The sequence below is a fragment of the Crocuta crocuta genome, unplaced genomic scaffold, assembly GCF_008692635.1.
Source record: "Crocuta crocuta isolate KB4526 unplaced genomic scaffold, BGI_CrCroc_1.0 scaffold69, whole genome shotgun sequence".
NCBI lineage: Eukaryota > Metazoa > Chordata > Mammalia > Carnivora > Hyaenidae > Crocuta > Crocuta crocuta.
Genome location: NW_027551576.1, coordinates 1,462,867 through 1,489,114, shown reverse-complemented (window position 1 = coordinate 1,489,114; position 26,248 = coordinate 1,462,867). Strand labels below are relative to the sequence as shown.

The following is a 26,248-nucleotide window of genomic DNA, read 5'->3' as shown; positions in this document are numbered from 1 at the left end:
TGTGCTTCCCCACGGGGCCAGCCCCATTCAGGACAATTCCCGGGAAGCTGAGTGTCTCTCCCCCGGCCAACCTTCCTGCACTCTGTCCGCAGGTTTGCCGGGCACCGCTCCGGATCTGGAAAAGAGAAAGCAGATTTTTGGGCAAAACTTCATACCTCCAAAGAAGCCAAAAACCTTCCTGCAGCTGGTGTGGGAGGCACTGCAAGATGTGACGCTGATCATCCTGGAAATCGCGGCCATCATCTCCCTGGGGCTGTCCTTTTACCACCCGCCTGGAGAGAACAATGAAGGTAAGACCCCAGCGCCCACCCTGTGCCCCGCGTGCCCAGCCACAGCTCCATGCAGGGGAGGAAACCGAGGCCCAGGGGACAGGGCCCCGCTCACAGCCCCCGGTCTCCGGTTTCCCTTGTGCGAGAGGCAAGGATTGCGCCGACGGGGGAAGGAGCTACAGTGAGCATTTATTGAGCACTTACAGTGTGCCGAGCTCTGAGCTGAGATGCCATCCTCCTAAATCCCCATGAGGTGAGGGCCATGATCATGTCCATTTTAAAGATGAGGGAGACAAGGAACAGAAATGTGCATGAACTCACTCAAGGTCACCGAGCGGGTGCTGGACCGGCTGCCACCATGGGTTTCCTTCTTAGATCTCACCCTTCCTGCCTTGCGTGAGCCTCCGTGTCCATGCGGCTCCTCCTCCTCCACGTTCCCGGACGTGGTTCAGCATCATGCACACGCTTGTGGGGCTGACGCCAAACATGTGTTCCCACGTGAGGAGTCCCGGTCCTGAGAGGGCCACCCAAAATCTGTCCCTGAGCTCTGAATGGGGACGCTGCTCCGTGGACGGAGGAAGCACTACCCGCTCATCCAGGGAAGGTTCTGGAGCAGACCCACTCTGGTCAAAGTCAGAACTTAGGACTCCTAATGGAGAACCTCAGCCTTCCCTCATCTTTTCATTCCAGAAAACAAGCACCTGCTTAGGGCTCGTGCTTTATCAACTTTATGAGGCTCGTGCTTTCCTTTATGAGGACAAAGTCTTTCAAACCTATGTCACATTAAAGATAGAAAGATGGATGGATGGATGGATGGATGGATGGATGGACGGATGGACGGACGGATAAACACGCACATAGGGCCTCATTCTCCCAGATGAGTAGGTGGTCTCTGAAATTCCTTGACCGTGTGTTCCCTCACCCCATCCCAAGCCACAGTTGCCCAAGAAACGAGATGACCGAGTCTATTAGGTCAACGACCTCCATTGTATGCATGATATTACTAAGTTGCTTTTTATCCCGTGTTGCTCTTTCTAGAGAGGGTTGAAGGACACATCCCACAAAATGAAGTTGAATAGAAAGACAGGAAAGGGATGGAAGCAAGTAAACCAACTATATTTCCTACCATGACTGATATTTAAATTTGACTTTGAGCTTCCTGGCAGCCAAGGCAGAAAGGGAATTCAGAGGGCTTGCATAGCCCAAACTATCAACAAGACAGGAAAATAGTTCCCTTGGATGGTGGTATGCCCGCTGACAGTGAATTCTGGGATGAACTTTCACATCGGGCCTTATAAGAGGTGCATATTGGACGACCATCTTTGCTGGAGTTCCACAGAAAATGTCGAAGGCTGTTCATGGCTACTCGAATAAGCCTTGAACTCAGCTAAAGGCGCAACACACAAGCATAATAATAATGATCCTTCTTCTTACCATTTTTGTAGCCAGCACTAGTTGGGAGCTTTGACGGTGGAAGTTCATTTGATCTTCACAACAACCCTGTGGGTAGATGCTGTTGTCATCAGGAGCCGAGGGCCTGAGGTAGTAAATGACTGTAGGAAGCAGCAGAAGCATGACTCAGACCCAGCCGTTCTGGCTTCCGAGCCCACGCTCCCGTCCCTCGGCTGCATTTCCTCAGGAAGGGACGGGACTGAGTCAGTGGCCCCCGGGTAAATGGCCTCCTGTGACCCAGTTTAGTGTGAGCTTCGAAGTCAGAGGGCAGATGGTAGACGGGCTGCCGTGAGAGCACGGATGAGCTCCTGGTGCATGCCAGGGGGAGCCTCCCCACACACAATCTCTTCCATTCTAGGGACGTGGGAACCCAGGCCCAGAGAGGGGAAGAATCTACCCAAGGCCACACAGCTTGTTAGGCAGGAAGGCCCAGATTTCAATCTAAGTCTTCTGGTTCTTTCCGCTGCCCCTCCCTCCCTATAGCTGAGACACTAGCTCAGGCCAGGCCTGGGTGGGTGAGGGCAGCTGCTGCATATACTCCGGGCCCCTAGAGTGAGGCGCCTGTGCTCTGTGGCTCTCTGCACTCCCCAGCGCCCGGGCTCCAGCCTGAGCTCTGAGTTCTGGACCTTCCACGTTGCCGGCTTCGCCAGTCATGCCCAGAAGGATGCTGCTGGTGGATTTACAGGCTGTACAGCCTTGAAGCACCCACAGCACCTCCCTGCTGGCTGCCTCGGCTCACAGTCCTCCAGATGCGTGGGGGCGGCCACACAGCATGCCCATGGCAGAGCTGGGATTGGCCCACCAGTCCTTTCCACCCCGTGTTCATGGCAGCTCCCCCATGTCAGAGTGCCAGCAGAGTCACAGGCACACAGTAGGTGCTCAGAAAAGGTCTGTGTCTCTTCTTGTTTCGAGGGCCCATATTTGATGCTGGGCCCTGGTAACCATCTAGGAAGTCACTTCCCCGTTTTACTGATGGACAAGCAGAGGAGGCCCAGAGAGGCCAAGCAGGCTCCCTGAGGTCACACAGACAAAAGCCAAACCTCACCCAGCCCAAGGGGCCCCAGAGGAGACCTCGGCAGGGCCTGCCCGGTGCCCCCCTTCCTTCCGCTTCCTCATCTCTTCTCCCTGATTGCTCCTGGGGCGGCAGGAGTTGTTGCCAGGGTCCAGCAGCTCCTGGTAGCGGAAGGCCTAACCCAGCAATCCACAGCCCCGCTTGCTGGCCCGCCCGCGGCGCCGTGTGACCATCCGACAGGTCTCAGAAGGAAGTCAAAACGAAGGGGCTTTAGCGGGCAGAGTGCCCTCAAGGACCCAAAGGGCTCCTTGGTATTGAAGCGGCAAAGGCAGCAGCAGGGTTGGGAGTCAAGGGTACAGAGTGTGAACGCTGCCCGGCTACCACAGCCTTGGCTTCCAGAGCCAGTCCGGGGAGAGAAGCTCGTGAAAAGGAGAGGACCTAACAGGTGCCAGGCCCTTACTAGGCCTGGGGTCCTGCCCACACTGAGACTCAGAGAGGCCAAGTCACTTACCCAAGGTCACACAGCAGAGCCGGGGTTCAGAGTCCGTCTTTACAATTCCAGGCCCCCAAGGCTTTCCATGGTCCTGGGCTCTCTCTGAGTATCCTCAAGGCTGCAGTAACTGCTGTAAGCTGTAACCGGGGCACAGGGCGGGGGGCTGAGGGGGGTGGCCATCAACGAAACACACAACAGGGAAGGAACAGTCTTCCCATTTACAAAGCATGTAGCAGAGACAGAGAGCAACAAAAGTCCCGTAAAGCAAAGCACTGGGGCTCTGTGTCTCAGGTCACTCCCCTGAAGCCCAAAAGAGCACATTTCCGCGGATTGGGTTTCTGTTCCGCAAGGCTCACCTGTGTTTCCCAGGCTTTGGTACTTCGGTATCATTCGTGATGGTGGAGGGGCACCCTCTTTGCCTCCCCCGGTCATCACAGCTGGACTCCAGCTGGACGCCTCCGTAGCTTGGGGCCCCAGGCTCCGTCCAAGTCTGTGAACTTGAATGTATTTATGCAGTCTGCACACCAGACGACACAAAACAGCAGCTTTCACTCTGCATCGACTGTGTGCTCAGCGAAGTGAGTGCTTTACATAAAGGCTTTCCCTCTGTCCTCTCAGCCACCTGTGAGGGAGTGCCTGTCACCGCCCCCACTTTGCAGATGAGAAAACTGAGGCACGGGGGTTAAGTAGCCCAGTCATCGGCACCCAGCAGTGAAGTAGCACAACTGGGATTCAAGCTCAAGGCGGACCCAATGGCAGTCACCATTAGCATGATTATGATTATCATTAGCACTAAAGGCTGGTCCAGTTAAGCAGTTTAAAATTAATGGAAAAGTCTGAAATTCCTAAAGAAAAAGGAGTGACCCTGAGGACGTTGTGCAGTGATGTGGCAGTTTACCAGACTACAAAGTGTGACTGGCTTGGTGAAAGCTGTGGAATTTTCTAGCGATACCTACTGCGGGGCCACAGGACTCTCTGCGGTCCCAAGCGGAGGCCCAGCAGCCAGCCACGCCCTCCGCCCCTCCAGGAGCCGGAAGACAGTCCCTGGGACCGCTTGGCCTTCTACTCCTGTTACTTCTGACCCCCGGCTTCCCGGAGGCTCCCGCTGGGATCTCTCAAAACTGTTCTCTCTTCCCTGGGGCTGAACTGGACCTCCAGACAGTTATAGCCAAGGGTCTCTGGCAGCGTGAAGCCAGCACGTGGCAGAGGAGGCCACTGGGCTCGGGGACAAGGAGGCAGGCCAGGTCCGGTGCCCGGGCCTGGATGCCAATCCCAGGTCTGCTGTGTGACCCCAGGTGAGTTGCCAGCCCTCTCTGAACCACTTCTCCTGGTCAGCTTGAGAATTAAAGCGAATGCTCGGCACGAGTGACTTGTGAATGGTCCAGTTCGCTTCCCTGCCACCTTGGGAGGGAAGCTCTCGGAGTTTTCCCAGAACGATAGTCGGTTGCTACTCAGGGTCACTTGCCGTGGAGAGATCTGTGCACCACCTCCTGGTGGGAAAAAGGGCCTGGGCTAGTCCTGGCTGCCGCACCCACCTTGGCTGCCCCCTCACCTCTCGGGGCCTTAGTCTCCTCATCTGCAAATGGAGGTAACAACCCTCCCTCTCTGGGTCCTTATGGCCGCACAGGAGGCAGGGTGCACGGAGGGGCTTGGAAAGACCTAGGACCTAGTACCCGACGGGCGGGACCTGAGGCTTTTGTGTCAGAAGGGCTGCTCTTTCCTTTTCCTGTCCACACGGTGGGCCTGGCAGCCTCTGGCGGTGCGGGGCACCAGACTGGGAGGCTCAACAGTGCAAGAGTGTGTGGGACACACGGCCACTGAGGGACAGATGAGCAGCCCACAGCCTAGAGGGGGCGCCCTTGCTGCATAGTGGGGACTCACATCCCACCAGAGCCGCAAAACTGCGCTCGGCTCTCACCTTCCTCTCCTGGAAGCTGGGAGGGGGTCTCAGTACTGCCATCTTGCAGAGGACAGTGCAGCGCAGAGAGGACAGTGAAGCGACCCAGGGTCACACAGCGGCAGTGGGAGAATTAGAACCATCTCGTTGGCGGCTGGGCCGGCACTGCGGTTCCTGCCTGTCCCCCACCCCACCCCCGCCCCCCGGCCTGCTGTCTGAAGATCTGCCTCACGGTTGCGGGAAGAATGGAAGGAAAGCGCATCAACAAAGCTGCACCCTAGACCCTGATCAATACCAATCGCCTTCGTCCCGTTGCGTCCTCACTTTTTCTCTTTTCTCATGAATCAGGCCCGTCCTGTGTGCTGGAGCCACCAGGGGCCTGACCGCACTGACGTGTGACCTCACGATAGGTCCCCCGGATAGAGCTTCCATCCCTGTTTACCGATCTGAAAACGCAGGTTCAAAGAGACGGAGTCGTTTGTCCAAGATCCCACCCCCAGAACCGAGGCAGGAAGCCAAAGGGCTCCCCACCCAGGCACACCGAATAAATTGGATCATGTTCATCCGATTCTCAGCGTTGTTTTTTTTTTTTTAATGTCTATTTATTTCTAGGAGACAGAGAGAGAGACAGCGTGAGCAGGGGAGGGTCAGAGAGAGAGGGAGTCACAGACTCTGAAACAGGCTCCAGGCTCCGAGCCGGCAGTCAGGACAGAGCCCGACGCGGGGCCCGAGCCCACGAACCGCGAGATCATGACCCAAGCGAAAGTCGGACGCTTCACGACTAAGCCACCCAGGCGCCCCTGATTCTCAGCGTTTTTTACTTGGCAGAGCTGGGATTTAAACCCAGGCCCGTGAGGCCCCTCCCGCCTGGCTGACCCCGCCCTGCCCGCTTCCTTCTGCCCTCTGCAGGATGTGCGACGGCCCAGGGAGGGGCAGAGGACGAAGGGGAGGCAGAGGCGGGCTGGATCGAGGGGGCGGCCATCCTCCTCTCTGTCATCTGCGTGGTCCTGGTCACGGCCTTCAATGACTGGAGCAAAGAGAAGCAGTTCCGAGGCCTGCAGAGCCGCATCGAGCAGGAGCAGAAGTTCACCGTGGTTCGGGCCGGCCAGGTGGTCCAGATCCCTGTGGCGGAGATTGTGGTTGGGGACATCGCCCAGGTCAAATATGGTAAGCGCCCCGGCCCCAGAGCCAGGTGCTAGAGCTAGAGTCCGGGCAGAGGTGGGACAGGACAGGCGGACCCAGAGAGGCTGGCCCGGGGCAGGGGTTGGTTCCTGAAGGCGACTCCCAAGGTAGGATGTCTTCTGAGATCCTTTGGGAGGTAGAAGGCTCCTTCCTGGAGGAGGTAGGATTCCAGAATCCATCTGAAGTCAGAAATGGGAGATATGTGGCCTGTGTGCTACCACTCTCAAGACCTCCACCTGTAGCAGACATTACCAATCAATCACAGCTCAAAGCCTAGATACAGAAGCCATCTCAATACTCCAAGAACACTGACACTCAGAATGGGTTTATGAGATGAAATCCGTTGCCCGTCTCTAACTGGGCTGTTGATGCATGGTTGTTGGGCTGGAGAGGGTACTGTAGGGAGTGGGCCTGTGGGCAGACATTCTCGGCCTGTGATGGTGCCATGGAGAAAGTGGTCAGGCTGACTGGCACCACAGGGAGTATAGGTGAGATATGTCGTGGGTAAGTAGAGGTAGAATATAGGGAAGAGATTGGAGTGCCCTCTTCAGTCCGCTTTAGGGGCTTGGTTTCCTCTGATAACGCGCCTGTCTCAGGGTCTCCTCAGCCTAGCCAAGATAGACAAGTCCCTTCTGGAAGAACTTCCCAAACCATCACTGAGACCAGAAAATGAATCACTGAGAAAACACGGCCCCAGATCCACACGAGGCCAAGAGGAGCACTTTAGAAGCAGAAGTACAAGCCCGCTGGAGCTAGGATTGTTCTGGGCCCAGCCCCACCCTCCAGGCCATGTCGCATTCACCGCGGCTCCAGTCGTCAGCTGCCTGTTGGCCTGTGATGGGTTCCAACACCCTGGGAGCTCTAGGCAGCTGGTCCCCAGGGGTGAACTTGAGCTTGCAATCACACCTTTAAAGGAATGTTCCAAGACCCTCGAGACCCTGCTGATTTGATTGCCCTTCCTGCCACCAGGTGACCTCCTCCCTGCTGACGGCCTCTTCATCCAGGGCAATGACCTCAAAATCGACGAAAGCTCCCTGACGGGGGAGTCTGACCAGGTGCGCAAGTCCGTGGACAAGGACCCCATGCTGCTGTCAGGTGAGATGTGGCCCAACGGTGAGCTCACTCCCGTTGCCAGGTCCTGGCTCTATGCTGCGGGGGACACCCACGTCCCCTTCGTGAGGCTGGAAGTTCTCAGTGACTTTGTTCCCTGGGTCCAGATCTCCAGCCAGCTCAGCCCCAAATGTCCCCTCCCTCCCTTTCCCCGAACACGCATACTTTGAGGCTGCTGTGCACTCAGCACTGGTCCAGGCCCTGGGGACAGTGCAGGAAATAAAATGGACAAAGAGTCCCTGTCTTCATAGAACGTACTTTCTAGAGACTTGGTGTCCTGAAAAGTCAAACACCAGAGGCTGTTCCTTTGAGGGATAGGGAAGGATCAGTCGGGTGACGATTATTTCGGACACCTGCCCTGTGCCAGGCACTGGGCTGGGTACTGGGGGTACAGCAATGACTGAGGCTGACGAGGTCCCTGCCCTGAGAGTCTTGCGGTGTAGTCAGAAGGCCCGGATGTTGTGAAAACTCCAGAAGGCGGTAGGTCTGTGCTGAGAGTAAAGCAGAGTGACGGAAGGCGGGCGGCTGCGGAAGGGCGGGGGCCACGTTGAGTTGAGGTGTGAATGCTGAGGGACAGCTGGCCTGGCGACTGTTTGGGGGAAAGTATATGAGGCGAGGGAACAACGAGTGCAAAGGTCCTGACCTAAGGAGGAGATTGAGCCAAATGGCCAGGGTGCCGGGCCTCGACGCCGTGGTCAGGAGTTCGTTTGGAAATTTTCTAAGTGTGATGAAGATCCTCTGAAATAGTCTTAAGCAGTGAACTAGTTACATTCACATTTGTAAAATCTCACTCTGGCTGCTGCAGGGGGAAAAGGGGAGGTAGAAGGACCTTGCAGAGGTGAGGCGCTGCCGGATGAGACCCTCCCTTAATGGGAACAAAGGGCCTCATTGCCTGGCGCTGCTCAGGAAACATCCTCTGAGCAGCTGCTCTGCTGCCCAGGCCCTGGGCTGAGCACTGGGCCGCCCCCGTGGTGAGTCGGAGCCTCCCCCTGACCGTGAGAGCCCCCCAGCCTGTGGGAGGCAGTGGGGGCGGGGGGGAGGACAGACTCCAAACAGCTCATTCCACAGTAGAGGAGTGAGAAGATGCGAGAAAGCCAAGAAAGGAACAGAAGCACCCAAAGTGGAATTGAGCTGGGTTTCAAGGCGTGAGTAGGAGCTCGCCACGCAGACCCGTAGAAGCAAATGTGTGCAAAGGCACAGAGGTCCAAAGGAATACGGGGTGTCCTGGCAAAACATAGAGGAAGATCAACAGTCTGCAGAGGAGGATGGTAGAAAGGAGTGAGAATTGGGGGCGCCTGGGGGGGCTCAGTCGGATAAGCGTCCGACGTCAGCTCAGGTCATGATCTCGAAGTTCGTGGGTTCGAGCCCCGCGTCGGGCTCTGTGCTGGCAGCTCGGAGCCTGGAGCCTGCTTCAGATTCTGTGTCTCCCTCTCTCTCTCTGCCCCTTCCCCGCTCATGCTCTGTCTCTCTCTGTCTCAAAAATAAATAAACTATAAAAAAAAAAAAATAGAAAGGAGTGAGAATTGGAGCTGGGGCATTTATTTATCCAGAACTTATGTAACCAACATGTATTAGGTAGCTACTAGGTCCCAGTGGTTGGTGGGACAAATAGGGTCCCTACCTTCCTGGAGCTTAGAATTTGGTAAAAAGAAACAGACCGTAAGGAACAAGCAAACAAATGTGTAAGGTAATTTCAAATATTCAGATGACATGACACCATCATAATGAAATAGAGACTCTGAGGAAAGGGACAGAAATCTTACTGGTCCAGGAAGGCCTGTCTGAGGAGCCTTCCTGGGAGCTGAAACCAGCACAATGAGAAGAAAGAGCACTCCAGGGAGAGGGGCAGCAGGTGCAAAAGCCCTGGGGACTAAGAGATCATAGAAAGCCTTGAATGCCTTCTTGGAACTTGGGGCCACATGAGGGGCTCGGTAAATGGTCACGGCCCTGGGAGCGAGTGGTTCTGCCTTCTGAGTTGACGTGGTTGATGGAGAGGCAACCCTCTTCGGGAGAAGCGGCCTGGTGGGTCACGTGGATCAGCGGAAGTCAGGTGGAGGCACTGGGCCTGAATGGATGGGTGATGAAGGTTCCAGACGGTTTGGAGAAGGGAGCGGAGGCTAAGGAGAGAACGTGTTCAGAATCACTGACTCGACGCGTCACAGACCAGGCAGGGAGATGGACACCAGTGCGGGGAGTCGACACAAGTCGAGTTAGCCCCCCCAAGTCGACCCAGCTGTTTTGGCCTTTACCTGTACATCCGGCTGGAAGCCCAGGTAAGCAGTGTAGACCCTGGGCCTCCGGATGGCACAAGACAGCAGCCAAGGTCTCCTGGGATGCCCCTGTGGGCACGGCAGAGCAGGATGGTGGGTTTGCGCTGACTCGTGGGTTGCTGGTAATCCCGTGGAGGTTTCTGGAGGCCTTCCCCGGAGCTCTGTCCTGCGTCGCATGGACGTGGGCCCCTCAGCTTTGCAGTGACCATGATTGCAGGGAGGAGGGCAGAAAGGAAGCAAGTCAGGACCCACCGAGGTCGCCAGAGCTCAGACTGAGCTAGACTGAAGAAAATGACCCTTGACCGTGAGCTGCGGTGCTGAGGTTCACGTGCATGGGGCTGGGAGGGGCAGGTGGCTTTGCCCCGGCTCACGGGGAATGGGGGGGTGGTGAGAAGGGGGTGTAGACAGCCCTACGGAAAGCAGTCTAACTGGACAGAGAATTCGGTAACAGAGCCATGCCGGGACAAAAGAGGCTACCTGACAGGTAGTGAGTTCCCGGTCACTGATTGTGTGTGAGCACGGCCTGGACGGGCTGTGGGGTGTTGGGGGTGTTGTAGAGTTGACCCAAGCACTGAATGGGCACGGCATTCAATGCCCTCCCAGGCATGAGAGTCACAGATTACGACACCCATCCTCACACTGTACCTCTGCTGCAGATGTGCCTTGCTTTGTTCCCTCTGCCCCACCCCCGCTGAGGCTGCTCCCCGCTCCTAGATGGCCCTCTCCCTTCCGTATTACCCATTTAACTCCTGTTCATCTGCTCAGGCTCCACCTCCTCCCAGGAGCCTCCTCTGCTCACCACCGTCCGTGGGCAGTGACCCCCCATACAGCATGGCACTCACACACATTTCAGCCCGTGACACTCGCACTGTGCTCGGCCCATTCAAGCACAGCCCCGTCATGATGACTGAGTCTCTCACTGTGCAAACCATCTCACATAAGGTAAAGAGTAAAATCCTTGCCGTCCTAACTCCCAAAGAGACCTGATGATATCCCTTGGATGGGTCCCCTCCATCCTTGGCCGTGTGCGGATAAACACACACCGTCACCATGGTGATGCCCTTGTATGTGGATCCTCTGTCCCAGAGGGGCAGCAGTCAGGAGCCCTGAGCTGAGGCTACCAGGAGGTCATGCCCAGCCCCATCCCAGGGTCCACACGGCGTAGGGGCTCAAGCACTGTCCGCCAGAGAGAGGAAGGAGGCTGGGGCTACTGTGGAAAAAGCAGGGCAGGGCTGGACTGAGCCAGATTTGGGCTTTGGAATGAACTCAGCGTGTGGCCCTGGGCCATGTCGCTCCACTTCTCTCGATCCATGAGGACAGTAGGGACGTCCCGGTGTGTGATGTTGGCGAAGCCCTCACCCAGCCCCGTGCGTGTGTCCGTGCCCACACCGGGCTGGGTCCCCTCCTGCTCCTCGGATGGAGCCGCAACTTGGGAGTGAAACAGGTCTGGGTTCAAATCCCTACTGCTCTCATTTGCTGGGGCACCCTGGGCAGGCTTCTCACCCTCTCTGGACCTCCACTTCCTCGCTTATGAGATGGGTTGACCCCGGCTGACAAGGTCGTGTCACAGTGTCCGTTTCCCCTGCTCTTCCCCCTCTCTGAGCTCCTCCCCACCTTCAACCTGCTTGTGCCTGCCTCCTCCAGGGGGTTGTCCTTGATTTTTCTGAACGCTGGAGAAGTGCCATTTGGATGCTCCTTTTGGCGCATGGACAGACACCTCGGACACTTGCCCTGTGCTGTGGGCCTTGTTGGGTCTTCCAGTCGAATGGCCCCCGGGGAGGACAGAGGGACCTGGCTGCGGGCACCTGCAGGGTCCTCAGGGCAGCCCAGAAACCCCCTCGTGGCAGCTGGCACTGAGGTTCAACCTAGAGGAAGGCAAGGGGCGCGCTGACGCTGGGTCAGTTGGCCTGGCTGCGCCCAGCCTGTGACGCGGGACAGGTCTGTCCGCCTCCCTGAGCCCAGTGTTGGCGTCTGTGCGGCGGAACAGTCGGTGGAGGCCCCCCCCCCGCCCCCGCCTACCCCACAGGGCTGTTGTGGGGACCACACGCGTGGATGGATGTGACTCTCCTTGGCAAACGGTACAGCGTGAGGCGCTGTGCGATGTGCAACCAGCACAGGGCTTGGAGGGAGGACACCCAGGTCCCAGACCTCGGTCAGCTCCGGCTCTGACCTCTGCCCCTCGGGTCCTCAGTCTCCCCATCTGACAAATGGGGACAGCCCGGCCTTCAGAAAGACTCAGACGTCCCAGTGCTCAGGGCTCAGAGAAGATCCAGTAAAGGCCTGGAGCTCGTCCCCCCAGATGGACAGGCAGACACAGGCCCGTGACTGAGGTGTCTTCAGGCCAGGATCACAGGCACCCAGCCCGCGGACCCGGGGAAGGGAGAGCGTGACTGCTTCTCCCTGCTGCCTGCAGGAGCAGCCCCGCCCCAGGGTGGCCGCAGCGTCCTCCGTACGAGGGGGCCCGGAAATCCAGTTTTCGTGAGCAACCTCCCAGCGTTTGACTTGGCAAGAAAGTCCCATTTTTTAAAAGCCTGTGCGTGTGATCAAGCAACACGTGGGTGAGCCCCGGAGTGTGAACTCTGACCTGGGCCTTGCTTTGTCTCGGTTTGTTTTGCACTTGAAGATAATTTCCAGCTTTCAGAGAAGTGGCAATACCAGCACGAAGACCACCTGACTGCCCTTCCTTCGGAGTCACGTGTGGTTGCCTCATTCTGTCATGTGGTCGTGATGGCCCTTGGGCCCCTTCGCACTTTACGTGTATCTCCTTTTTTTTTTTTTTTAAACATTTATTTATTTTTGAGAGACAGAGACAGAGCGCAAGCTGGGGAGGGGCAGAGAGAAAAGGAGACACAGAATCCAAAGCAGGCTCCGGGTTCTGAGCTGTCAGCACAGAGCCCAGCTCGGGGCTCGAACCCACGGAACCGCGAGATCATGACCTGAGCCGAAGTCGGACGCTTAACCGACCGAGCCATCCCAGCCGCCCCGCTTTGTGTGTATCCCCTAAGGAAAGGGCATTCTCATGGATAACCACAGCACAGCTAGCAGCTCGGGAAACCCAGCACTGATGTGATACTACTAATATTCTGTACGTAGTCGTGTCCATCGACGGTCCCCACGGCATCCTCCTGGCTGGGACCCCGTGCAGGCCCTGTGAGGGTGTCCAGATGTCCGGCCCCTTCAGCCTCCTTTGACACAAGCCCAGTGGTCTCTAATGCCCCCATCATGAATCCATGTGAGGGTCCTGTGGAAGCAGTGATCCCTCTGGTGAGAAATAAATACCCAGCCTTGTGGCTTTGCAGCCTTCCAGGAGATTCGCTGATCCCTAGAGAACTGTGGTCTGGTCTGGATTTGCACCTGGGCACACTGAGGCCCACAGCAGGAGGGTAAAGCACCACAGAGGGCAGGGCCAGAGCGAGACCCCAGCCCTCCAGCCTCCCAGCCCCAAGCTCTTCCTGCTATGCCCAGGCCCACCTCCGAGGACGCTATGACTTTATGACCCAGCAGCAAGGCCTGTGTGACGTTTATAATAAATTCCACTGGGAAACCAGAGACTAGGCACTGTATGTGGCCAGGAAAGGGGCAGGAGCCAGGGGGCCAGGGCAGGGGGGTGTCCGCAAAAGCAGCAGGGCCCAGCTCCAGCCAGGCCCACCAGCTAAGCCCCCCGCAAGCCCTCCCACCCACCTCCACCCGCACCCCCTTCCCGGAGCCAGAGCGTTAACAGCACGAAGTTGCACGCCCGCCGAGCAGAAGGCCAGGCACGGAGAGCCGGACCTCCGCCACTGCCGCCGCCTCCAGGGAGCCTAGGACGACACCGTGACTGCAGGAAGTCCCAGTCTGCTGCTCGGCCCGCGCTCTCTCCATTACACTACCCTGCCTCTTCTCCATGAGAGGCAGCGGGGTGTAGTGGATAGAGCACGGGTTCAAGTCCCGGCTCCACCGCTCACAGCTGTGTGACCCTGGGCCATCACTCCACCTCTCTGAGCCAGAGAGCCCATGGGGAGGGGAGGGGCTCGGGGGGTACCTGCACCGAAACCTACCTCACAGGGCTGTTGTGAGGAGGACAGGCTGTGGGCGCTGAAATGCTTTGCAAACTGTCTGGTGCTCTGCGAGCGCGTGTTATTACTGTTATTAACTGTGTTGATAACAATAATGATGAAGGAGCTGCTCCCACGCTGGGCACTGCACTGGCTTTGCTTGGACCTTGTTGCCTGGCGGCAGATTCTAATTCCCAGAAGTGGCCTTTATCCTCTCTTCATATCTCTACCCCCAGAAAGAGACCTTTTAGGAGGTAAGGCCTCTCCCCTCTTCTGTCCAAAGAGAGGCCCAGGAAGTCAAAGCCAGGAGAGGGAGGAGCCCTAGGTTCGAGCCCCAACCTGTGCCTCATACTGTGCAACCTCGGTCAGCCATTTGCCCTCTCTGGCCGCGGAAGCCTCACTCTGTGAAACTAGGTCCCTCCAGCTCCACTACCAGTGGCTCAGGGCACCCCACTTGCCATTGCCTAGGGCTTTGGGCCCAAGACGCTGGCATCTGGACCAGGCACAGCAGGGACTGTCTGTCAGGGGCCGAGATGGCCTGGAGTCAGCAGTTGGGAAGGTCCTGGCCCACCCTCTGCCGCCAGGTCAAAGGCTGCGGAGCTCCCGTGTGGGGGTGAGAGGGGACAGGCCACCTGGCGGGTGGCCCAGCATCCCCTGCGCCTGAGCTCCTTTCTCTGTCATGGACAGATGGCCGCCGGGTGGCTGACACAGCTTCCCCTCCGTTCTTCTGCATCCACTTCACTCCTCAGAGTGCTCCCGAACAGCTCCTCCCCTACGGGCCTTCCCGGCAAGGTGGAGAGCCCCCGCACGGCACCGCCCCCAGGCTGAATGCAGGGGCGACCTCTCTGGGCTGCTCGCCCGTCTGTGAAATGGGGGTGATGATGGTCACTCGCGGGGTGATTATGTCGGCCGAGTGGAAAAAGCGGCTCAGACAGTACTTGGCGTGAAGGGACTGCTCACTAAATACTCGTTCTCTCCCTCCCTGCCCCGCAAAGGCTTCCGGTGGCTCCCCCTTGAAACCCAGCGGAGACCCAGCTCCGCAGCGCTCTCTCCGCTCAGGCCATTCCACCATCCAGCTTCTCCCTGCTCCTCCCTACGTGGCCCTGAGCTGCCGTCGCACTGTGCTGCCTCCCCATCTCTGCCTGGGCTGCGCGCCCCCCGGCCCCGCCGGTCCACTGGGCCCTGGGCCTCGGGCGTCTTGTGTCGTTATGGATCTGTGCTCCTGTCTGCACCCCCCACCCCGCCCCGGCTAGACTGTGAACTCCTGGAGGGCAGGGACTTCCCTTTGGGCCCCAGAGCCTGGCACAGAGCTGGCGTCCTACCTCACCTGTCCATCAAGGAAACGAGTGTGGCCTGTGCAGGAAATGCCACACGTGGTCAGTCTGTCTGTCAGTCTGTCTGTCCGTCTGCTTCTACCGGCCCCACCCAAACCAAGATCCAAACTTCCAAGACACAGCCTTTTAATGGAGGCCGCCCTACGCCACCCAGGAGCGGCCCTTGTCCCCGTGGGACCCTGGGTGCCCAGACTGCATCACTCAGTGGTGATGACCTAAGGCAGACCACCCACCGTACAGAGGACAGACCGAGGGCCGGGGGGAGAGGGCTGGCCTCGGGTCGCACAGGAAGTCAGAAGTGGGCAACAGACTGGGTCCCAGGTCCCACCCACCCCCGAGCCCAGGGCTCTCTCTCTTTACCCCCCGCCCCACGTTTGTGTATTCTGCGGGGCTCCAGGAGAGCTACAGGAGACGGGGGCTACAGGGTGATGGCAGAGGACCGCGGGCATGAGGTGCCGGCGCGGGGCTCCGCCAGGACCCCCAGACCGAAGGGTTCTCGCCTCTGCCCTCCCCAGACACCCTGCAGCTTTCCTGTGCAAGAGTTAGTCGACCTTGACTCCCATGCCTGTGGTCCCGCCATTAGAGCTGCGGCCCTTGGGGTTAAGCGTTGCCCTTTGCGGGGTACTCTGGCGCTGGGGTGTGATCGCCGAAGGGGCGACGTGGTCCACTCAGGTCCTCCTCTAGTCGGGGGGCAGCCGGCCTCTGAGACGGCAGAGCGACGGCCCAGCGAGGCGCGGGGACGAGTGCAAGGCAGGGATAAATCTGGCCTTTGGCAAAACCGTAAAGACGGCTTATGAAGGGTGTGGAGATTCTCCTCTGTGAACGCAACGCACACCCAGCATGGAAACTGCAAAGCAAGGAGGCAGCGGTAAGAAAGAGGCTGGAGTTCCTGCCACAAGCTGGGCCCTGCTGAGAGGAGACTCGCGCTCAGAACCGACTCGAAGGAGCCCCCAGCCTGGCTGCGGAGCCAGGCCTGACAGCACCCCCAGGGGACACTGCGGGAGGCGAGCAGTCCAGAGAGACACAGTCCCCTTGTTGGGGGGAGGGAGGTCAGGGAAGGCCACCCGAGAGGGGCGTTCGTCCTGAGCCTGGAGCAGGAGGTTTTGGACCAGGGGAGGCAGAAGGGCCCTCAGGGAGTGGGAACCGTGTGAGCAAAGGTGGGGGCTGGACACAAATTCCCGGTCAGCTGCTCGCTCCCAGGGCAGAGGCCCCGGGGCAGGAATCGGTGGTCAAGGGTCAGAAGCAGGCTGGGGTCTCATCCAAAGCGTGCCGAGAGGTNGGCACAGGGGGAGGGAGGGGCAGGGCAGGGGCGGCCCGCACCCCCAGCTCTCCCGGCCCATCTAATACTGGGGCCTGGAAGACCAGGCTGAGGCTCATCTGAGGCTGAGCAGGCGTGTGCTGCGCCCTCACCCCGTGTCCCCGCGTCCTGTGTTGTGGCCGGAGGCTGCCTCCTTGGCTTCCTCCTCCCTCCTCCCGATGCAGAGCCGCCAGCTCCCTGCTGTGATGGGAGGCGATTTGATTAAAAGGTGGTTTGGGGTCTGATTATCTTGGGTGGAAATTGGCCCCCTGTGTACTTTTCCATCCTGCTGGGGGCTGGGGAGGTGGGGACCGGCCTCCTCATCACCACCCAGGCAGAGAAGCTTTTTCAGAATCTATCGGAGACCAGGATGTGAGGGCTTCCTGGGGTGGGGGCTGGTCGGTGTCAAAGAAGATCGGCTCAGAGAGAGGGAAGAGTTCAAATCCCGGCTCTGGGCAAGCCAGTTCCCCCTGAGCCTCAGCTTCCTCCTCTGTAGACCGAGGCCCGGGGTGAAGACTGACGAGATGATGGCGTGTGAAAGGTTTCAGTCGATGCCTGGCACGCAGTAGGTGCGCTACAGAGGTCAGCACTGGCCACGGCCACTGCCGCCTGCGCTCTGGACCAGGGCACTGCGTTCCTCCCTCAGCTCAGAGGATCTGGCGACCCCACCGCCACGTGTCCCCTCCAGCTCCCAGGCTACCGAGGTCTTCTCCCAGTTTGTGCCTGGGCTGCTCGGCCTCGAGTCGGTGTCCAAGCCCACACTGTGGTCCCCACTGTGTGCCGCCCAGAGACGAAAGAGTGGTGTCCTCCTGTCCTGGGAACGAACAAGGAGCCAGCCGACCGTGTGGGCTCTGTTACAGCTCCCTGGGCTTCATGCCCCCTCTGGGAGCCTTCGTGACTTGGTTTCCCATGCACGGTTAGACAGACTGACCTTTACCCGCCATGAAGAGACTCACTGGACAGTGTCCATCTGTCGGCCTGTAAAGCACTCTGAGATCCTGAGACCTCAGAGTGCAAGAGGCTAGAGCACACGCATACACACATGCGCACACATACACACGTGTGCACACGGGCTCGTGCACACGCACGATCTCAGGATATCGCTCAGGTCCTAGAACAAAAAAGAAGGAGTGGGTGAAACCTTTTGAAAAGGGAAAATAGATTCCCTTCTTGAGGAACGTGCTTTGAGGTACAGTTCTGGGCTTGCGGACCTAAACTGCAGGTCTGAAGCGAACCGGAAAACAGAGAGACAAGCCACCCTGCGAACAGGGAGGAGTGGCCAGCAGTCTGGAAGGAAGAGAAGGAAAAACTCTAAAACGCAGAACTGAGTTCAAGAAGCAACTCATCGGGGCCTTTTAGGCATCCCAGCCGGTGTCCGTGGCCATCGGGGCACAGCCCCCGTCTCTCAAAATGAAGCAAATAAGCTTAAAAAACAATTTTTTAAGCCCAGTTTGAAAAATCCTGAAATTCTACAAAAGGAGTCCTTAACCTTTCTTTCACCAAGGAGCCTGGGGAAGTCTGGTGTCACCCAGTACCAGCCCTGCTCAGAATAGAGCTTTGAAGTGCATAAAATAAAACCCGTTGGGTCACAAGGGAAGCTGGTGATACTCAAACGATTACAGTAATAAAAAATGCGTGATAGGGTGACGTCCGTGCTGCTCTGCCGCCACAGGGGTAACAGGACCCAGCGGTCGGTCTGACTGCGGTCTTCCTCGTAAACTCAGGATGAGCATCAGCGATTGCGGCAACTCTAAAGCCATGACAGAGAACTGTGATATTTGTAACACGTGTAACGGCGTCGTGGGCGACACACCCCCGGGGTCTGCCGCCTATGTCGTAGCGGGCAGAAACGCTAAATTTCAGTGAGACGGTTGTGAACGTCAAGATGCTGTTGTCTTCTCCCGCAAGTCCGCAGAGCCTTGAGTTCCTTGCCAGGGCTCCGGGGGGGAGTGGCCCCCATGTGAAGCAGTCCTGTCTAGGACAGAGCGGGGAGGTGGCTCTCCAGGGGAAGGTACTGGATGGGAGGCCTGAGAACTGAGGTGTAGCAGTGTTTGAGTCCCAGACTTGTCGTCACGAGGGCATAGTTTGAACCCTAATCATGGGCGGGTGCCGCAGGACCTTGGCAGCCAGAGCCAAGGAGCTTTCTGGGACCCAGTTCCTTCCACTCCTTTGGGGAGGGGGCTTGGGTCCATGCAACGGTAACTTGGCTTTCGTCCCCTTCCCCAGGGACCCATGTGATGGAGGGCTCTGGACGGATGGTCGTGACCGCAGTGGGTGTGAATTCTCAGACGGGCATCATCTTCACCCTGCTGGGGGCTGGCGGTGAGGAGGAAGAGAAGAAAGACAAGAAAGGTAAGCGCAACCCCCTCACAGACCAGGAGAGGAGCTCTTCCGGTCGCTTTTTATTTATTTATTTATTTATTTTTTGGTCGTTTATTCATTCACTCAACAAAATAGTTATTGAGTGGCTTTTATGTCCATGCCCTGTGCCAACAGCCGTCTCCTGCATCCTTGAGGCCCGGACTGGGCCAGGAGGGCTCTGTCTGTTCCATCTGCAGAGTCTTGTCCTAGTCTCTGTCTGTCCGGTCATGTCATGGAGGACCCTCCCGCCAGCCCAGGCCCAGGGCTCTGGGCACTTTGTCGAGTCTCCATCCTTGAGCGTGGCCTGGTCCCACCGTCAGCCCTGACACAGAGCAGAAAGCCCCAGTTGCACTCACTCTGCACTGCTCTCAACTCCACAGAGCACAGCTGTAAACACACCCAGCACTGACTCAGCCCAGAGGTGGGCAGAGGAGATTCTGGGCAAGGGGACCAAACCCGTGGACCATCCCCCCAGGGCTGCCAGCTTGTCTGCGCTCTGGCTCCTCTGCCACCTTGGAAATAAGATTCCTACTCCCTGGGCTCCCCCTCAGCGCAGGAGGCTGGCCCCCCGGGCTACAGGTGTCTCTCAGAGGAGAGGCAGGGGCACGCAGAAGATACTAGAAGCCCAGTCCCAATGGCCCAGGCCTCTGGCCCTCGCACAACCAGCTCCTTACCCAACACCCAAACTCAGTCTCGGGGACAGACCCCTCTCATGTCACAGTCTCCGATCAGTGTCCTGTCTCCTTCCCCAAGCTCCAGAGGAGGGTCCTCAACACCCAGACCGTCTGGAGTCCAGGGGGAGAAGACGAGAATGCCGACGGCCTCTCCTTGAGTTTTAGGGACAGCCCTGCTGCGCCCAGCTCTCCATGGCCAACGGGGCCCAGAGCTAGGTTCATAACCAAAGGTTGCTTGTTCCCAAGGGGAATACCCTATTTTCTAGAAGGGTCTCCCTGAGATTATGGCGGCCCCAGCAACAGGAACAGAGGAGCTAAGCTGTTATCTGAGAAATCCAGAGGTGGGAGCACACCTGCCACAGGAGACAGCTGAGGTTGACACTGAGGACACAGAGGGGTCAGGACAGTTCACACAGTGGCGTAGAAGCCGTGGCCAGCTCTGGCCCCAGGGTGCAGACAGTGGGGCAGATGTGGGCGGCGGGCCAGGGTTCTCAAAGATTTCAGTAGGAAGACGGGCCTCCCCCACCCGAAGCACGGGCCAGAGCCCTTCACTGAGCACACACCTGTGCCCCAGTGAGATGGGGGTGTCGCGCGGAGGGAAGAAGTGGGACGTGGGAGGCAGGAGCAGAGGGAGACACGGGGCAGCCCAGCCCCTCGAGCCCCCATGAGCAGCACCGCCAGGGCGTCCCCATTTCATCACCTCCACCGGGGTCATTGCTGAGAGCCTGCCAACCACAGGCTCCCATTCCAGGATGACCATAGGCGGGCAGCCACGTGTGCGTGTGTGTGTGCGCGCGCGTGCTTGTGTGTGCGCAGGTGCGTGCGCACAGGTGAGGCTGGGTGTGCTTCTCCTTCATTAACATGTCTCAAAAATCATCACACAGGTGTGAAGAAGGGGGATGGCCTTCAGCTACCAGGTACAGTAAGATACCCCTCAGGGTAGATGGGGCTTTTAGAAATAGCAGCAGCCTTTCACCACTGAGCCCCGGCCCCAAGCCACCAGCACACGGCCGGCGGAGGCTCGCTGACCCACCGGACCCTCCACTGGGGGAACCAGCCCCCCACTCTGCCGATTTGCCCCCCAGAGCCTCAGCCTGCCACCCGATGCACATGGCACCAGCGCCGGCCTGCAGCCCCACACGCTGCGTGCGGTGCCCCGCTCAGCACCCTGCGACCCCACGGCCCCGCTCTCCTGCGCACACCCCACGGAGCCCATCCCAGAGCCCTGCCCTTGCCACGTGTGCCCCACCCACCAGGGTCTCTTCCCTCTCCTGCCCCCCTGAACCCACTTCCCCACCCCTAGAAAGAACAACCAGAGTGAATTCGACCATCTCGTGTCATTTTTAATCTCTAAACTGAGGAAAACTTGCTAGTACCTTCTCTGTCTCAGGTACAATGTGCGACATGCTTGATGTCACCCACGAGGTGATGGGACATCTCATACGGGGGTGACCCAGGCGATCTTTTGAGTGCTGGTTAGGAAGGAGGAGATGGCCGTGGGCAGTGGCCCGAGTCGAGGGCTTAGGTTCTGAGCCACCACCGCGGCTGTCCCATGTTCCGCTGAGGCGCAGTGATGGCGGTCAGAGCAGATGCCCAATCAGAATGCCCACGCTGCGCTGGTATTGGACGTTTCGAAATGACTCCTGGCCGTGGGTCCCTCTGGCCATGAGGGCAGCCAGATGCCTTCTCGTAGAAGCTCCTCTGACAGGGACCCGCCTGAGTGGCACGGCCAAGGGGTGCATCGGTCCAGACTCGAGCACACACTGGTGCCATCCTACCCAACCGCCTTGATCATCTGCCATGTTTTATTTCAAAGACCCTCCATGTCTTTTACCCTGATTTTTATGGCATCTCTATGGGAACATTTCACCCACACCCCCAAATTTGAGTTTCTTGAGTTCCAACGGAGATTTTTTTTTTTTTTAAGAATAGAGTCATGTTATCTCCCGCAAGTCAGTTCATGTCTTTATTGTTGTAGCTGTTCTGCATTGTTGCTTTTCTCCATTGTGACACGCTGCATTTTCCACCCTCCCAACCCCACAGCGGCCGATGGCGCAGCAGACTCACATGCTGTAGATAGTGCAAATGCCAGCCTAGTCAATGGTACGTCTCCGACGGGGAGCGCTCGGTCTTCGGTTGGATGGGCGTCTCTCTCCCTCACCCCCAACTCTGGGCTTGCCTCTCCCTGTTCTGGACCGCACAGATCTTGGATGTGCATGGGCAGCTCTGGGGCAATCGTCCACTCGCGTGGGGCAGGCGCTTAAGAGAGAAGCCACCACCGGGGAGTCCGTCCCGCACCCGCTTGCGGCTGCCAAAATGGCGCTGGCTCCTGGCGGGCCCTCAGCCCCCAGTGGAGCCCAGAAGAGGGACGTGACCTTGGCTTCAGATTTGGCATCCCACGCGGCGTGGCCCTCTCCTAAGTACATTCCTGGCCCCGGCTTGGGGAAGAAGGCCTGGGGGCAGGACCTGGGCTGAAGCTGGCATCTGGGTCCCTAGTGAAGTCGCCAGTCCTCGGCTGGAAAATTCCCTCGAGGCAGGGGGACCCAGGCCGGGGTTCAGCTCCTTGGCCTCACCCCATAGCATGGCTGAGCCACTGATGAACACTTCTTCCTCTTCTCTTTCACGGAGTGGACGGGCAGGGGGCTCGCTTGGGCTCGGGCCTGGTTCTGTCCCTCGGACGTGGACTGGTGTTTCCTGCTGTTGCCTGTTGCTGGAGCGTTTGTCCTGAGTCTCTGCATTCTTACGGGCCCCTCGGGGGTGAGGGGTGGCGGTGGAGGGCTGCCACGGTACACGGGGTCTGCATTTTAAAACCTCCTTACCCACAGGCATGAAGGAATTCCATTCACTGGCCTCCAAGCCTTCAGAGGGCTTCTTCTTTCTATACCCTCCCGTTTCTTCCAAGTGACGAGGCTTCCGTTTGCTCAGATAGCTCCCCTGTCCCCAAGTCAGGTAGCGTGATAGTCCCTATCACAGGCAGGCTAAGAGCTGTAGGGCTTGATCATAAACCCGTTGCCCCAGAGAATCGAAGGGAAGGGACAAGCCATTCTTGCAGCATCGCTGCGTGCCAGGCACTGGGCTGCGGCTTTCTCACCCATTATATCATTTACTCCTCGCCCCCCCTGGACCACTCGGAGACCTTATACTACCTCACTCCCACCCCCTGCCCCGGACCTCTGGCTGAGCCGCCTGCATTCAAAATGACCAGTGATGGAAACACCTAGGAGATGTCAGGGCTAATTCGGGTGTGGGTCTATTTCAGGCCGAGGAGGAGACAGGAGAACAGCTTGGGGCGTGGGAGGTGTCATGCGTCACGGAGGAGTGGCGAGGGATGACAGGGAGAACCGATATAGGCAACCCAGGCAGGGAGAGAAGGAAACGGGAGGTGGTGCTCTGCTTTCCCCAGGGCGGTGAGCCTACTGGGCTCGGCGAACATAGAGACTATCTGCAGGCTGGTCGGTCCCCAAAAGAAAGGCAGCTTCACTTCCAAACTGTAGCAGAAAACTCCCAAGTATCCTGAGGAAAGATGGGGAACTTTACCCACCAGGCACTTTACAAACATTTCATGCTCACGGCCTCATTTGATCCTCATAACAACCCTGTGATACAGAGTTTATTGTCCCCACTTTAAAGATGGGGAGACTGAGGCTCAAGGAGATCAAGAGACTAGCCCAAGGTCACAGAACTAGAAAGTGGCAGGGCTTGCATTTGAATCCAGGCCTGCTGGCTCTCAAGTGTGTGCTTCCCTTCCTGATCCAGGATTTCCTGAAGGAGCATGACTTGTAAACGTCACAGGGACATGAATAGGTCCTGACTCCAAGGAAAGGATCCTGTGGTCAAAGGTGTTTAAGAACCATGGGACAGAATTGGTCTCTTCCTCACTGCGGGACTTCTCAGAACCTTGAATATGCTGGTGTATAGTGGAAAGTTAGCCAGGGAGGGCTTCCTGGGCTGATTTGGCTGCAGGACCTCTCCTGGCTGAATCTTACGGGATTGGTATGTCTCCGTTAATGTACTTTGGGAAATAGTACCCTAAATCGTTGCTACTCAAAATGTGACCAGAGGGCCTGAAGCCTGGACCTCTCCTAGGAGCCTCTTAGAAATGCAGAATCTCAGGCCCGAGCCCAGACCCACTGGATGAGAATCTGCATTCTCCAGGCTCTAGGCCAGAGTGCATTAGAGGTTGAGAAGCGCTAGGTTGAGGCTTGGTCAATGAGAGAATTAACCGTTCCTCTCCCTCCTTCCTCTGAGCTGAATCAGGATGATTTCGGTGTAGAAAAACACACCCATCCAGCCGGCCGTGGTCCCCCTGACTCCACCCCCCAGTCCCCCTCCCAACTGAAGGTGGGTGTATTCCGTTCATCTTGGAGGCATTATGATTTTTACCGTTATTTTATTATTTCTTTCCCACTTATTAATAATATCACTACGTAATACATCACTTATAATCAAAATTAGTAAATACATCCCGCTGAACCCCAGACATTCACAGGACACGTTGCGGTGCTTTTCATAAGCATTGCCTTGGTTGAAAGTGTCACATTCACGGAGGAAGAAATGGAGGCACAGGCGAGAGAAAGGACATTTCCCACTTCACCACGTTAGCGCTCGGTCTCCCCAGAGCTTGTCTATCAGGCCGCCTCACCATGAACCCTCCACACACGTGCTTTCCACACCCGTGTCCCTGGCGATGCACGAAGAGAACAGACCTGTTTGTCAAAGCTGCATCTGACATCTGATGCGGAAGGGCTTCCAAGACTCTGCCCCGGGGCCCCGTCCCAGCTCCCCTGAAACACAGCCCACCCGCCAGGTTGCGCGTGGAGTCCGATTTAGCTGCCCTCCCCCAGTTCCGGGGACAGCCGAGCCCCAGTTTGGCTGAGGAGAGCCCCAAATAAGTCCCTTGCTTCTGAGAAACCAGGCCATCTGCACCAAAGCACCCCCAGAACACCGCTCCCCCCCCCCGAACATATGCATTGGTGATTATTTTTCTAGCCACGTGATCACTGTGGAAATAAAAGAGGAAATTGCTAGCTTGGTTAATGGGCACGCACATGGGCTATTGCATCTGATAATATGCAATGCAAATAAAGGCCCCTTTGTGTCTTCGAAAATCAAGTATCAAAGAGAAGTCCTCCAGCGCCCTTTAGCCCAGTTAGTACAATTATTTTTGAAAATAAAAATAATTGTTGTAGTTGATTCCTGTTTGCTCTGAAAAGGCTGCTTCTGTTTGGTTTTTAACCCAGCAAAAAAGACCTTTTCAATAGAGCAACCGGGCCCTTCTCTTTCGACCCCTGGGTGGGTCGCTGACCCTTTGCTGTGCCAGGCAGTGGGAACAGCGCTGCATTTCCCTTAGAGAGATAGCAGGGGGCTGGGACCCAGGAATGCCCCTTCCCCCCCTCCGAGTGACTCACAGCGCAGTACAGGGATGCTGATGACAGTGCTATGGATCCAATGAGGCAGGGCTAAGGTCAGGATGCTCCAGAAATGAGGGCTACCTCTAAACCTCCCTCGGCCTCAGTTTCCTCACCTGGAAAATGAGAGGGAGGAGACTCCTTCCTATCCCACCTGCAGGGCATCAGGAAAATTCACAGGAGGTGACGCTCGCAGACTGCAAAGGGCTAAATGGGCGGGTGGTTATTACTAAGGCAATCATCAGGTGCTCTGGGAGCTGAACGTTGCACGCCCATTTTACAGAGGCGGAAGCTGAGACTGGGAGAGGTAAAGCTGCACAGCTAACTGGTGTCAAAACAGGGGATCCGTCCCACCGGGGCCACCTTGCTGCCCCTCCTCTGGGCTCGGGGGGGCCGAGGGATAGCTGCTTTCTCCCCAGTCGGAGGTGGAAGCATAGACACGCTTTGGGGTCAGCTCTCCGTTTACCCCCTGGGACCGGAGCAGGCCGTCTGCCTCTCTGAGCCTCAGTTTCTCATCTGTAAATGGGTGCCATACAGGAGTGCCCTGGTAGGGATGCGGTGAGGATTATACGAAATCACGGAGGTGATACACGCACCTGGCGCCCGGCGGGTTCTCACAGAACGTGAGCTGTGAGAATCAGCTGTGTGGCAAATGGCCAAGGATGGCTGACCTACTGACACACCTCCTGAGGTGTCAGGGCGCATGGGCAGAGCTCTGAGTGAGCTCCGTGGACAGGCCCGGGGGACGGGAGGAAAGCCCCTGTCGTCAGTGCCAGCAGGTGAGGACAGGTATGTCAGCTGCCGACTGTGACCACCAGTACCTCCCATGCTGCAAAGCCAGCCCACAAGCCTCTGGCTGGGACTGGGGAGGGGGCCTCCCGGGCAGCCCTGATGAGGCGGTGCGCAGCCCCAGCTTCAGCCCTTCCTCCAGCCCTGGCATGCAGGGCCGGGGTAGGGGCTGCACCGAGCCAGTCAACCTCAGAATAAAAAACACACACCCCGGTAGAGGGGAGGGGTCAGCGGCATCCCCTTGAGAGCCAGGGCACTCCCCCCAACCCTCTGGATACAGTCAGGGCACCTCGGAGCCCACCATCGGGGAACCCTTGCCCATCCTTTGCATGCAGTACTCTCAGTAGGGCTGGGCAGGGGGGACTCCATGCTGTGGCTTCACACGCCTCCAGATGGAAAAAGGAGGCAGTAGAATTCGACATACATCCCTCTTGGAGCCAGAAACTAAGGAACACATTGACCAATCTGCTCCCTTTTCTAGGATCTTTCTCTTCCCTCGCTCTCGCTCCCTCTCTCTCATTTCCTTTGCCTCCTCTCAGCTCACAAAAAGCACCAACCAAATTAATCACTGGGAGGGCCTGAGAACCCCTCCCCACCGCACCCCCGCTTCCTGCCAGCCAAGTCTGGTCCCTTTTACCCTCGAAGGCTGTCATTTAACCTTAAGAT

The 26,248-nt window shown here is 57.7% G+C and overlaps 1 protein-coding gene across 1 annotated transcript in view; it reads left to right on the top strand.

Annotated features, from left to right (window-relative positions):
* ATP2B2 (ATPase plasma membrane Ca2+ transporting 2) overlaps positions 1 to 26,248 on the top strand; it is a 111,930-nt gene that overhangs the window by 37,379 nt on the left and 48,303 nt on the right. Inside the window, exons 2-5 of the mRNA XM_077751479.1 lie at positions 93 to 290; positions 6,033 to 6,290; positions 7,275 to 7,400; positions 18,577 to 18,702. Of these exons, the coding sequence (XP_077607605.1) occupies positions 93 to 290; positions 6,033 to 6,290; positions 7,275 to 7,400; positions 18,577 to 18,702 (708 nt within the window). The remainder of the gene's footprint in view (positions 1 to 92; positions 291 to 6,032; positions 6,291 to 7,274; positions 7,401 to 18,576; positions 18,703 to 26,248) is intronic.